The sequence below is a fragment of the Diabrotica undecimpunctata genome, chromosome 10 (assembly GCF_040954645.1).
Source record: "Diabrotica undecimpunctata isolate CICGRU chromosome 10, icDiaUnde3, whole genome shotgun sequence".
Classification (NCBI taxonomy): Eukaryota; Metazoa; Arthropoda; class Insecta; order Coleoptera; family Chrysomelidae; genus Diabrotica; species Diabrotica undecimpunctata.
The window spans coordinates 57,440,473-57,455,457 of record NC_092812.1 but is presented as its reverse complement, the minus strand read 5'-3'; the positions used below and the strand labels follow the sequence as shown (position 1 = coordinate 57,455,457).

At 35.1% G+C, this 14,985-nt stretch overlaps 1 protein-coding gene across 5 annotated transcripts in view; it reads left to right on the top strand.

Annotated features, from left to right (window-relative positions):
• cher (filamin A protein cher) overlaps positions 1-14,985 on the top strand; it is a 250,920-nt gene that overhangs the window by 227,329 nt on the left and 8,606 nt on the right. For all 5 annotated transcript variants that reach the window (XM_072546795.1, XM_072546800.1, XM_072546797.1 and 2 more), the window contains 4 exons: positions 1,664-2,235; positions 2,863-2,971; positions 3,196-3,360; positions 3,449-3,688. In XM_072546795.1, the coding sequence (XP_072402896.1) occupies positions 1,664-2,235; positions 2,863-2,971; positions 3,196-3,360; positions 3,449-3,688 (1,086 nt within the window). The remainder of the gene's footprint in view (positions 1-1,663; positions 2,236-2,862; positions 2,972-3,195; positions 3,361-3,448; positions 3,689-14,985) is intronic.

The following is a 14,985-nucleotide window of genomic DNA, read 5'->3' as shown; positions in this document are numbered from 1 at the left end:
CAAAAGTTAGAACTCATAAGTAAAATGGAAAATGGTACATCCCGTAAACTTATGCGCCTTCAGTACCGTGTCCGTAAGTCGACAGTGCGAGACATTTTAAAACAAAAGAACAAACTTCTTTCATTTTCATCAATGTCAGAAGGATCTTCTGTCATGAAGAAAAGAAAAACAATGAAAACTTCGTCTTACGTAGAATTAGAGAGGGCGTTGGTAGATTGGATAGCCAAAGTTCGTAACATGGGAACACCAATATCAAGTCCAATAATTGCTGTAAAAGTAAACCAGTTTTTTGACATGTTGTGCTTCAAAGGGGATTTTGATACATCATCTTGTTGGTTGACTTGCTTTAAGCAACGTCATGGGATAAAGGTGATATGACTTCATGGAAAGAAGCTCAGGAGTGACCAACAGGGAGCTGAGGGATTTAAAAGTGATTTCGAGGAGTACCACAAGTCAGAAACACTCATAAAACATTTAAAGCAATTAATTTGCCACAAAAATCTGTGTTATTAATTCAAAACACCCCCTCACATCCTGAAACGCATATGCTTAAGTCTGTTAACTGAAAACTAGTTGCCAAATGTTTGCCCCCAAACACGACTGCATTACTTCAACCTATGGACCGAGGCGTCATTGCATCTATGAATAGAAACTACAGAACAAAGTTACTTCGCTCAAAAATTGAAGAAGGGTAGGACTTAAAAGAATTTTGGAAGTCATTCACTATTCTCGACTCTATTTACGAAATCGCATCTGCGATGGAGTCTGTAAAGTCTTCAATAATTGTGAAGTGATGGAGAAAACTGTTACCAAAATACCATTTAGGTGAAACTAAATTTTATTTTTTTGCATTTATGTATTTGACTTCTAGTTAGGGCTTATCCACGATTTTCATTATCTGCGACAACCGTGCCACTCAAACCTACGGATAAATGGAAGTTGACTGTATTTCATATATTTTGTGCTTTTACGCTATTATGCTATTCTCAGTATTAGTTGCTAAACATTTGCTATCCATAAAATTGATAATATTCTAATAACAATAACCATCTATTTTCACCTTCTTCAGAGAATTAAAAATTTTAAATAATATTTAACTTAACTTAACTTAGACCTCGTCTAAGTTAAGTTAGGTCGACGTTGACTTCGTCAAAGTTGACCACAGACCTCCCCTAATTTCTTCTAGTCCAGTCCATCTAGAGCTTCTGCATCTGTGGTCTAAATTTTTTAATACATTTATCATTTTTTTAACTATTACTGTAATAAATAAATATAAGGTTGAATGCTCGAATAAATGAACTTTGATCAGATAAAAGGCATATATCGAGCACAGTTTAATTAAATCTTGCCCAAGTACTTTCGATCCCTAGATCATCTTCAGGGGCATTTCGTCAATTGTGGCCTATCCGGCAAGAACAAGATGTCATAAACATATAATTGTACATTACACTACACTACAAAGTGTAGTGTAGTGTAGTGTAATGTACAATTATATGTTTATGACATCTTGTTCTTGCCGGATAGGCCACAATTGACGAAATGCCCCTGAAGATGATCTAGGGATCGAAAGTACTTGGGCAAGATTTAATTAAACTGTGCTCGATATATGCCTTTTATCTGATCAAAGTTTATTACTGTAATATTAATGTAAAATATCTTACAGGATCTCCATTCAACGCTAAGATCACTGGAGAGGGCAGAAAAAGGAACCAAATCTCTGTCGGTTCATGTAGCGAAGTATCCTTACCTGGTGGTAAAATCTCTGATGCAGATATCAGATCTCTTAATGCTTCCATTCAAGCACCCAGTGGTTTAGAAGAACCATGTTTCCTTAAGCGACTTCCTACAGGAAACATTGGCATATCATTTACCCCCAGGGAAATAGGAGAACACGTAGTAAGTGTAAAAAAAATGGGTAACCACATTACGAATTCCCCGTTCAAAATTAATGTTTGTGAAAGAGAAGTAGGAGACGCCAAAAAAGTTAAAGTAACTGGTGGTGCTCTAAAAGAAGGCAAAACTCATCAAGATAACACCTTTACCGTTGACACCAGGAACGCTGGTTTTGGTGGTTTGTCACTATCAATTGAAGGACCTAGTAAAGCTGAAATACAATGTAATGATAACACCGATGGCACTTTAAACATTTCATACAAACCAACTGAACCTGGTTATTATATTGTAAATCTTAAATTCGCCGACCATCATTTGGAAGGATCGCCATTCACTGTTAAGGTAAGTAAACTCGTAGTCTGTACAGTATTAAAAAAAGTTACTTATAGTTACTTAAGTTAAAAATAGTCACTAGGTCTATTTCTTAAGTATAACTCTTTTGTTATTTAGCTTCCCCAGCTAATTCAGTTATCACTAGTTATTTTTTTACAGTTAGGTAGTATTCAAAATTTGAATTGTCTAAATGTATTCGTCTTAAAATGGTTCTGGTTAATGTCAAATTCTTTATACTTATATTTATATCGTTTTTAATTGTTGTTGCATTGGTTTCTTTAATCTTCATCATCATCGGTGGCATCACACTTTGTTATGAACCAAAACCTTCTTCAGAACAGTCCTCCATTCGCCCCTTTCTCTGACAATTCTTCTCCATGCTCTAATTCCAACAGATTCTATCGTCCTATAAATTATCTTCCTTCAACAGTCCATTTTAATATTATGATCTCAAATTGAGAACTTAAGTAGGTAATACTGGTTGCCTAATTCATAGTTTGTAAATCTCAGCAACTGCATCAATAATTTTTATTTTCTATAAATCGAACACCATTTGCTTTATACAAGATTAACATTATATTATTATGTTAGAGATTTAAACTGCAGAAAGTTGACCCCTATATATTGATTTTATAGGTCACTGGTGAAGGTTCAAACAGACAACGTGAGAAGATCCAAAGGCAGAGGGAAGCTGTACCAGTCACAGAAGTCGGTAGCCAGTGTAAATTGACATTCAAAATGCCTGGTATGTTTTAAAACAGTATTTATAAATGTGTAACATACAATCTGGACATTTTGTTTTGGCCTAGATTATTGCAAGAGCTTATTTTTTAAATTGCGTAGCACTATTTGACTAACACCCATTTACTCTTTGGTTTCTTGCACCAATTTTGGCTTCTTGCAGTTATACTTATTTCCTTCTACATAAGTAATTTTTCAATGTTTTTAATTGTTTATCTGTTTCTTCAGGCATTACGTCATTTGATTTAAGCGCTACAGTAACGTCACCTGGTGGTGTAACAGAAGATGCAGAAATTAATGAAGTCAAAGATGGCTTATATGCTGTCCACTTCGTACCCAAAGAATTAGGAGTTCACACTGTCTCAGTCAGATACAAGGACATTCATATTCCAGGTAAGCTATCTTTGTCAATTAATTTTCTTCATAATTTATTTTTAAGTAAAAAGTTTATAAACATATTTATTCTTCCTTTTGTTTTCAGGCTCTCCATTCCAATTTACTGTAGGTCCATACAGAGATCACGGAGCTCATTTGGTAAAAGCTGGAGGTGCTGGCTTAGAAAGAGGTGAACAAGGTGAACTTAACGAATTTAATGTATGGACAAGAGAAGCTGGCAGTGGTCAATTGGCCATTTCAGTTGAAGGACCCAGCAAAGCTGAGATCAACTTTTCTGACCGCAAAGATGGTTCGTGCGATGTTTCATACAAAGTATCAGAACCCGGTAAGTAAAATTATTTATTTTAATAAACTAATCGAAGTTGGCACAAATTGTGTCATTATTACTATTAATAATTTATTGTTATTATTAATTATTTTGTTAGATTTAATGTCATATGGAAATTAAAAAGAAAACAGAACAAATAATACGAGAAATAAGAGAAGGCAAAAAATATTTTATTTGCAAAACATCATACAAAAAATTGAGTGTGCCGGCATGGACCATGAACGTTCCTTCCCAGTGCCTTCAAGCTTTTGCGTCACAAAATATTTCTTTCAAAATATTTATCTAGATATACAAAAAGTCCTTAGTGTACACAACAACAATCTCTACTTGTGAAAACTCTAGGTACGAGAGGACATTCAGTCCAATCCAGAGTTAGTCCCTAAGATACATTTTTCACTGAAAAAACTGAGTAAAATAGAACATGTTACTTACCTACTAATAAAATAAGTTCATAATTACCTTTAATTTATTTTCAATTATTTAATCAGTATTCTAAACGCTTTTTTTAATAAAAGGTTACACGAGTAAATTACATTTCAAAAATATATTTTGAAAACCTTTGTTGAGATGCAAATCTCTAAACTAGATCGTTCATAGCAATGCTCATTTTAACCCCACAAAAATGATTGCCCTTTCAACTAAAGCAAACACATTTTTTTATTTCGTATTTAAAATTATCGTTTCTCGATATTAACGGTCATTGGAGTACTACAACAATAACTTAATTTATCACAATAATTGTATATATGTAGAGTAGAGTTCCACTAATCCGAACTTCGGTAATCTGCTTAATCCAAAACAGAATTTGGCAATAGATTTGGGGAAAATAAATATACGGTTAGACTAAGAACCACTACTTTGTATATCTAAAAATGACAATACTCAAGTACTTAACTATTAATAAATCTTTCAAATTTTACTTTTATTGAAAAAATCTAGAAAAAAAAGAATTTCTCCCCCTCGAAGGTAAGTTACGCCAGCGTCTCAAAAACATGGTATTCACTGGCTTGGCGGCAGGCTGTTGGCGCTAGATCAAACGCAGCCGCATCTTCTGTGTGGGCTACCCCTACTGTTGACATCTTCGTCCCCATCACTTTCATCAGAGGGTTTTAAAGATTCTTCTATAACTATTTCAATGATTTACTGATCATCTTATACCTCGTGGCCATTATTATCAGCTCACACCCATTCTTCTACATTATTGTTATTAGCCTCGTCACATCCAGGAATATTTTGCACAAGGTCCCTTAACAAATTGGTTTCTTTAGCCTGTAGCTCTGGCATTTTTTCGTACGTAAGGCTTGGCCAAATTTTTTTTCAGGAATTTCTTATAACTTTCCCATTCACAGATTCCCAAGCCTCTGCTACCAAGTAAATGATGTCTTTCATATTTATTTTCTTAAGTTTTTCTAATAGTGGCAGTAATTTATCTTCATTACTGATAAGACGCCTCAAGAGCTGCTTTCTGTATAACAGTTTCGTGCTGATCCATTGGCTGTATCAGCGGGGTAACGTTTGGTGGTAGGAAAACAGATTTTATATCTCCACAAACTAATTTACCATCTGGCGGATAAGACGTTGCATAGTCGATGAGAAGCAGAGCACAGGTTGGCAAGCCTGATGTTTCACAGAAATGATTAACTTCTGAAACGATTTGGTTCTCAAACCACTCCTTAAAAAGATGTGCGGTCATCCAAGCTTATTTAGAATTCCTGTAGTAAACAGGAAACAATTGATATTGTTATTAAATGCCCTTGGTTTGGACGACTTCCCAGTAACCTGAAGAGGTAGTTTGTGTACATGATAAAACGGTTACCCGTTCTTTGCTGATTTTAAAACTTGGAGCGGTTAGTTCTTCCTTAGCAGCCAGACTTTTGCTTGGCAATGCCTTAAAGTTAAGGCCCGTTTCATCAGCATTATTTATTTGCTGAGGTGAGTAGTTTTCTGCATCAATCATGTCAGCAAATTTACCTACATCTTGGCTAATATAGGCCTTCTGTAAATAGTTCCATTGCATCCGATCTTGAGCACCTTCAATCTAGTTGTGCTGGATGCGGTTGATATCGTCTGACCATCTCGTTGTAATAGAGGACGTCCTCCAACAAGGTGATCACACATTAAGTATTATTTAATATATGTGGACAGTATATTATAAGCTAAGTAAGGATAAGTGACAAAAGAATCACGAACCTTAGTTATGCAGACGATATCCTAATGTTAGCCTGCTCAAAAGGAGAACTGGTACAAATAATGGTCACAATAAGCAAGGAATATGATATTTCGCTGAAACACCCAAAATCATGATAATGACTACAGTTCGTCCGAATCAAAATTAAAACGAAATAAAAACAGATGAAATAAAAGAAGTTATAAATAAACTAAAAAGATGAGACGCAGCTGATTACGATAAAATAATAGCAGAAATGCTAAAAAATATGGTCGAAAAAGGAAATGAAATGCAAAAAGTGTTCAATAAGGCTTGGGACGATAGTAAGATCCCAAAAGACTGGGAAGTGAGGGCTATCCTACCCATTTTAAAAAAAGGTCACAGACGGGAATGCAGCAGCTTTAGAGTTATAATCCTCCTGATCATCGCTTCGAAAGTATATAACATAGTATTGAAAAAAGCTATTAAAAGAAGTGGACAATAAACTGGAGCAGTCACAGAGCGGATTCGGGAAAGGAAGCATTCATGACCATATTTTCTCTCTCAAGCAGCTAATACAAAAAGCATGAAATACATTTATAGAAGAGAGAAGTCGACAACATTTAATCGATAGAGTAATTGGCACCAAACTAAGGACAGGCATTATGAGTCTATGCACAAAAATGCGAGTAAGAACAGACAACATGGAATCCGACGAAATTAGAGTTAATGAAGGCATAAGACAAGGGGGTGTACTAGGTACCATCCTGTTCAATATTGTATTGGATGCTGTAATGAAAGAAACCATAGCAGAAAGAGTAATAGGAGAGCAGTTGAAAGTACAACCAATCGAAAAGAAAATTAAAGAGGCCCAACTAAGATGGTTGATGGAAGATACACCAGTGAATAAGCGAGATGAAATTTCAAAATACTAAAAGGCAGGCCAATGAAGACGTGTGACTATGAAATTACCGCCACCATGGACAATAGGCTTTAACGATACTTCCCCAAACCATTTTCCTATCTATAAGGCGACAGTACAAAAAAATTTAAATCACTTTGAGGAAACTGAACAAGTAAAAGATGGCATTCGAACAGGTAGACTAAAAACAATATTAATTACAATAAAACTTTAGATTTAATGCAAAGTTTCGTTGAAGATCCACACAAATCCTCACGCAGAGCTGCACAAATACATGATAAGAATTCATATGAATCCTACAAAATCCATTTGCCGCAAGAATGCAAGAATTAAATGAAGATGACTACGACCGTAGATTACAGTTTAGTGAGGTAATTAAATAAATTAAAAAAATTATTGAGCCGATTAGGCGTTTCTCAGCTTTTGTTTTATTTTTCATTTTAAGACGTTCTTATGACATCAGAAAAATGGTAAATCTGGCAACGTTACAAACATCAAACTTTCATATTGGATTTTTTGCTCCACTCTGTACGTGTAATCAAATCTTACTGTCTTTTTCACAATATATACTAATATAATACTATAAACTTATAGTATTATTTATATATAAAGAGAATCCTAGAATACTATAAACTACCTGTGGTGTGAAGTATAATTTTGTATTTTTGCGACCCAAACATAGTGACCCAAATTTTAAATTCATGGATGACTTGCGGCAAGTGTGCCGTATCATACTTAATGAATTCTATGCGACGAAAATAATAATTAGGTATACCTTCTTACTAAGAATGTATGTTATTCTGACAGCTATTTATATCTGTAATTGCTGCGTTTCTAAAATTACAGGAAACTATATAATTAATTATACTTTTTCCACGTTATAATCAAACTATTATTTATAGAATGTACCATTTCTGCTTTATTTGTACAAGTTAAAAACATTTAATTTTTTAACAATTTAATAATTTTTTTTTTTTTTTTTTTTGAAAAAATGTGTTGTCTCTTATGCCTTTCATTTATTTCGTTGCAAGTCTAAATTAGTTTTAATTTTATAGAGAACTTCGTCATAAAACTCGACAGAGGAGTACCCCAATCTACCTGTAAAAAAATCTTCAATCAGCTGATGTGGTTTTGGTTTTTTTAACAAGCACAAAAAGTGAAAAAATCATTTTTGCCTATAAAACGTTTCTTATAGTTGTAATATAAAAATGATTCGAATAAGTTGTAGATATTAAAAAGTTCTTTAATTTGTGAGTTTCTAAATTAAAATACATAACCAATTAATTGAGTTATACATGGTTTTTCATTTTATTTATTTATTTATTTTTTAGTGGAAGATTTACATGGTTTTTCTTTAACACATTTTATTAGATATTTATTTTCTGAATAATTTTGGTTATTTCTTTGAGATCTTCTTGATCTGATTGATCTGAATCTAGATTCACATATTCATTCAATACCGAAGTAACGTGTGACCATTGATCAGCAAATTATTGAAGTTTATCAGCAAATGCATATACAAGACACGCGATCCAATGAGGAGACTACGAGGGTTTTTGTATCCTAGACTTAAGCGCAACAAGCACTGTACGAGAAAAACATTGTAAGGATTTGGGTGCAACATTTGTTGGGTCCACAGTTTTGTTATATAGTAGTTGGCACTTACTATTTTACCGCAAAACCTAAAGTGTATGGGCACTGTTATTTTAGCTACATTGTTGGATGGAACTGTTATATCAGAATCAGCAGATATTGATACTAACGGCGCCCGAATCGTAAAAATGGATTTCGAGGGGTCTCACGTCGTATCTGAACTATTAACACAAAACCCTGGGTACCATTTTTGAGCTACGTGAGCTAGCCTTTGATTATCTGATACCTGATACGAGTTGTAATTTACAAAAAATAGTAATAAATAGAACCTTTAAGGTAAGAAAAAATGGCAAAATCTCTAGGACTTTCAAACAAACTAATGGCGTTCCCCAAGGGTTGGTATTGAGTCCTACACTCTTTATACTTGTTTTAAACGATATGTGTAAAACAATTGAACTTCCAGTCAAGTTTGCACTCTATGCAGATGATTTAATAATTTTCTGTCGAGGCAAAGACACTATTGCCACTTGCAAACTGCTTCAGAATACTACTGACCAATTGCTTGAACGGACTTCAAGCAAGTAAGTGGATTTAACCTTTCTGTTAAGAAAACAAAAGTCATTAAGTTTTCTTGCAGGACAGCCAGTACTATAAATCCTAAAATTACAATAAATGGTACTTTTCTACCAGCAATAAAGAGCATACGGATTTTGGGACTCACATTCGACAGTAAACTCACTTGGAAATGCCATTTAAAAGATCTCAAAACTAAGTGCATGACAAATCTTAACATATTAAAAATTCTGTCCAATCATCATTGGGGTGCAGACGAAGACTCCTTACTTCAGATTTATAGATGTCTTATTCGTTCTAAAATAGACCACCACAGTTTCATGTATATGTCAGCTAGCCTATCAGATTTAAAACTTCTTAATTCTGTACACAACACTGCACTTCGAATCTGCCTTGGAGCCTTTAGGTTGAGATCCGCAGAGAGTTTATACAGAGAAGTTAATGAACTTCCCCTCTGGCTACGTCGCCGGCAACTCCTTTTAAAATATTCGTCTTGAATCTTAGCTAATACCAAAAATCCAGCCTATAAATTACTAAGTAATGACCTTTTAAACTCTTCTTCTCCTATTAAACTTCATTCTATTTCACAGTATCTCTCACCACATCTGAATAACATCTATCTTTCAGCCAAAAATCCAATACTAATATCACCTAAACCTCCCTGGAATAAATTGAAGCAGATTTTAATCTCTCGTTAACTAATTGTGATGACCATCAGACAAATTTACAATTTCTAAGACAAACCGTTAAATAATTACTTGCCAACAACAGATTTGACCAAATTGTATACACAGATGCTCCTAAGAGTCCTATAGCTATTGGATGTGCTGTAACTTCAAACACAGATTTAATCGTATTTTGTAATCTCGCGCTCTTCTGTTTCGTACATCTTCTTCTTCTTCTAATGGCGCTACAACCCTTTGTGAGTCTTGGCCTGCTTAACAGTGTTCTTCCATTCTGCCCTGTCGGATACTTTCCTTCGCCACTGCCTGATGTTCATGGTTTTAAGATCCCTCTCTACGTCGTCTATCCATCTTTTACGGGGCCTTCCTCTTGTTCTGTTTCCTTGGGGCTTCCATCTCTGGATTACTTTTACAGCTCGATTATCTGGCATTCTTTCTAGGTGACCAAGCCAGTTTAGTCTTTGTGATTTTACAAATCTGACAATATCTGCGCTCTGCATTAGTTCATCCAGCTCGTGGTTCATTTTAATTCTCCACGAACTATCGCTGCATTGGGTTGGTCCAAATATCTTCCTTAGTATTTTGCGCTCAAATATTCTCAGTTGATTTTCATCAGTGGTTGAGAGGGTCCACGTTTCACATCCATATGTGACCACTGGTCTAATTACTGTTTTGTAGATTCTCAGCTTAGACTCACGATTCAGTAACTTACTTTTCATTAAGTCTTTGTATGCATAAAAGCACTTATTGCCGCTAAGAATCCGTGCTTGTATTTCTTGACTGATGTTGTTGTTGTCATTTATTATTGAGCCTAGGTAGGGGAAAGTGGAGGCATATTTGTAGGTATGGTTGTCTACCTTCAGATTCTCATGTTCATTCGATTTTGTGCACTCCATATATTTTGTTTTGCTTTCATTTATATGTAGACCAAACGTAGCAGCTTCTCGTTTCAGTTCTATAACTTTTTCGCTCAATACCCTTTTGTTGCGGCTTATTATGGCAACATCATCCGCATATGCGCATATTTGCATAGATCTTGTATTAATACAGCCGTTTACATCCAGTTTTCTAACAACAGCTTCTAAAGTTAGATTAAAAAGTGTTGTTGATAAGGCATCCCCTTGTCTAACTCCATTTTCAATATCAAAGGCCTGCGTCATATCTCCATCTATTCTCACCATAGCTTTGGAAACCTCCAGAGTCATTCGTATAAGTTTAACCAACTTATTGGGTATCCCTAACATAGATAGTTGCTTTAACATCTTTTGTCGATCTACTCCATCAAACGCCTGTTTGAAATCGATATACAAGTTGTAAATAGGTATGTTATATTCAACACATTTTTCATGTATACCTCTTAACATATGTATTTGGTCTATAGTTGACCTCTTTGGTCTGAAGCCACATTGGTATTCACCAATAATCTCCTCCGAAAACGATTCCAGGCGGCTATATATAATTCCTGATAATATCTTGTAGATGACATTTAAAACTGTTATGCCCCTATAATTTTTGCAGAGTCGTTTGTCTCCCCCTTTGTACATAGGAAGTATGATTCCCACTTTCCAATCTTCTGGGATGACTTCTAGTGTCCATATGCGGTCGATTAATTTATGGATACGTCTCCATAGCGCATGTCCACCATTCTTTATCAGTTCTGCAGTTATTCCATCTGTGCCAGGTGCTTTGTTATTTTTTAGATGTTTTATGACGTTTATCGTTTCTTCCAATGTTGGTTGCTCAACTAGTTGTTCTACTGTGTGGTGAATTATCTCTTCATCTTCGTTTTGTTCTTTTTCTGGGTTTAACAGCTCTTGAAAGTTCTGTTTCGTACATACTGCTGAATTATTCTCTATTCTCCAAGCTACAAACTTACTATCACCAGAATATAAAAACGTAATCATATGTACAGACTTTTTGGCGTCTATCTACTCTCTCAAAAGTATGTACGCGGTACATTTTTGATTCAAACTATTCAAAACTCTTTCGATAGTTTAATCTCACTTGGAGTATCCATAACCATGATTTGGATTCCGTCTCATGTAGGAATCCCTGGCAACGAACTAGCCGACCTCTTTAAAACAAGCCGCATCTTCTAATATGGAGACTGAAAACATACAATTACATACATATTTACAGTCGTATTTTAAAAATATCATCCAAATGTCTTGGCAAGATCACTGGAATAAAATCCCTTCCAAGTTTCGTGATATCCATCCCACCGTTAAAAAGCTTGATTTTCCTTCCATGACACGAAAAAACAAAATCTTAATTCGCCGACCTAGAATCGGCCATACAAGACTAACTCAAAAACATTTATTGACTTCCCAAGATCCACCTACACGTACACACTGCGGTAATATTCTATCTGTTAAACATATTCTCGTAGACTGTCCCTATTTCAACAACAACAGTAAAAAGAATCTTTTGAGTCGAAACCTCCAAAATATTCTTAGCTCGCCAGATCAATTCCAAAACCTTATTAATTTCCTCTATGAAACCAGGCTTTACCAGGAAATTTAGAAGAAGGAACGTAGTTTACAATTTGATAATTAATAACTGGACCAATAGTTTTAATGTATTTCTTTATCGATTGTAATGTTACTGTATATTCTTGTAATGTAATGTAATAAAATTATACCTGTGTCAGTGACCTACGCTGTCGAGACACGTAAAACTAAATAAATAAAACAAATTTACAAAAACATTATGGTTAATTGATCTTTCTACAAATAAATCAATCTCACGACGAAATCGGGAGCAAGTTAAAAAAATTGTTTAGGGGAACGGTAGCTGCATCATTCTAGGAGTCTATATCCAGAGAAGCATTCGACGAGGTCCAAGGCGGAATTAAGATTAACGGAATCATCATAGACAACATCAGATATGCTGATGATACCGTCTTAATAGCAAGCAACGCACAAGAACTACAAAATATAATAAATGCGGTAGTTCACCACAGCGTATTTTCAAATACTCCAATAAACTTACAGGTGTATGCCAAGGGTCAAATAATAGAACAGGTAAATTCCATAAAATATTTGGGAGTAAATATTAATAGTCAGTGTAATCCAAAAAAGAAATCCTATCAAGAATAGAACAAGCAAGGGAAACATTCATGAGCATGAAAACATTTTTTACAAGATCAGACCTTAGTCTACAGCTTAGAATCCGAACGATCAGATGTTACGTTTTTTCTGTCTTACTGTATGGCTGTGAAAGTTGGACAATTGACTCTGAAATAGAAAAAAGAATAGATGCCTTTGAGATGTACATATACAGACGAATGTTAAGAAATTCCATGGGTACAAAGAGTTACTAATGTTGAGGTACTTCGTCGCATGTGTAAACAAAAAGAATTACATACTAAGAATAATCAAAGAGAGGAAAATGCAATACTTGGGTCATGTGTTGAGAGGCGAAAGATATGAATTACTTCAAGTTATACTGGAAGGAAAAGTACAGGGCAAAAAATCAGTAGGAAGACGCCAGAACTCGTGGTTGAAAGACCTAAGGAGATGGTTCGACCGCTCATCCGCAGAAATCTTTCGCGCAGCAGTTTCCAAAACTACAATTGCCATTTGGATCGCCAACCTTCGAAAGGAGACGGCGCCATGAGAAGAAGAAGCTGCATCATTATGTTTGGCTAAAGGTTCAGAAAATATTTCAGCTTAAGTTTTTTTATGGATAGATGCTAACAAAGTTGTACCGTCCCAAGGGTCGGTGGACCGGCGGGCCAGTCCAGACCCGAGCTAGAATGTCTCAGTATTATAGTTATACCGTTGATTGAATATTCGAATATTCAATCGGATTCGTTCGGATATTTAATCAACGGTTATACCTATTGCAAATACGACACAACAAAGAATAAATAGTTGTGATTTCCCTTTTATATTTTACAATCACCAGATGGTTACTTAACCTAATTAATTACATTTCATTAACGGTTATGTTGATAAATAGACTCAGGGCTGGATTTAGAAAAAAAATTTCATTTTGATTTCATGAATCGTTCTTGAAAATTCTTTCTAGAAATTGTGTCGTGTTGTCTGATGCTTGAGACAATGACATATGACAGATATATATTTTCTTTAAACTATCATAGAAAACTTTTGTACGAACTAAAGAAGAAAGTATTTGGACACATTGAGAAAAGGAATATTTCTCCTAAAGAACAATTTATATTTAATTTAATTATGGAGGAAGCTACTTTTGCCTAAAATAAAAGTTTGAGAACAATTCTAGTAGCATAATGTGATCCCGTATGCCTCAAAAGGAAACCACCAAAGGAAATTGACCAATGTGTGTTACCTATACTCACTTATGGAGCGGAAACATTAACACTCACAAAAAAGGTAGATAATAAGATTAGCGTCACTCAGATGGCTATGGAGCGCCAGATGTTGGGTGTTTCTCTAAGAGACCGAATCCTAAAAGAAGAAATACGTCGTAGAATAAAAACAACAGACGCTATCTAAAAAATCGCGTCGTTAAAATGGAATTGGGCAGGACTCGTCGCCAGATTATCAAACAACCGATGGACAAAATGTATTTTAGAGTGGATACCAAGACTAGAAACAATACGGAGCAGAAGACGGCCACCAACTAGATGGACTGACGACCGGGACGAGGACAGCATATTTTCAGTTACAGTAAGCGAAATATAACAGTCTTCTGCCTGTGCCCTGCAACAACGGGAGGAAATCTTGGGATGAACATCGCCATCAGCAGTCACTTTGGATGCGTAGATATTACCATCCCGACTTGTCTTTAGCTACTGCCCTCTATGTATAGGGGTAAAACCCCATCTGCTGAAGATTGGCTATCATTTCAGTATGTTTTACTCGGTTGAAGGCATTCTAAAATTCACTAAAACACATCTAAACTGGATTGACGACATCTCTGCGTCTCTGTTGATTCTTAAATTTGCTCCTTTTGTCCCTTTTGTCCTTTTGTTAGATTTCAAATTTAATCACTCATCCACTGTTGCTTTCATTTATTGTTATCTTTTAAGTTTGGAGTTAAACGGTTTATAATCGTTTTGATTAGGTTCTAATCGATCGATTCTTGTTCTTCGTTATTTTTAAAATTGCTCTCAACATTCTTTGCAATCACTTGATTGTTGTTTTGTTAGAAGTTTCTTAGAATATCGCTGTTTTTTTATCCGTTTAAGCTTTAATTTGAATTCGGCCAATAACAGAATGTGGTCAGATGGGACATCGGCACCAGGAAAAGTTTTTTACAGATTTTACTGCATTTCTGTAATGCTCACTAATGGCTATATAGTCAATTCGATTTCTTACGATATTACTAGGGGTATCTGCTGAAGATTTCCACGTATATAATATCCGTTTAGGTAGTTTGAAAAAGTTGGTCA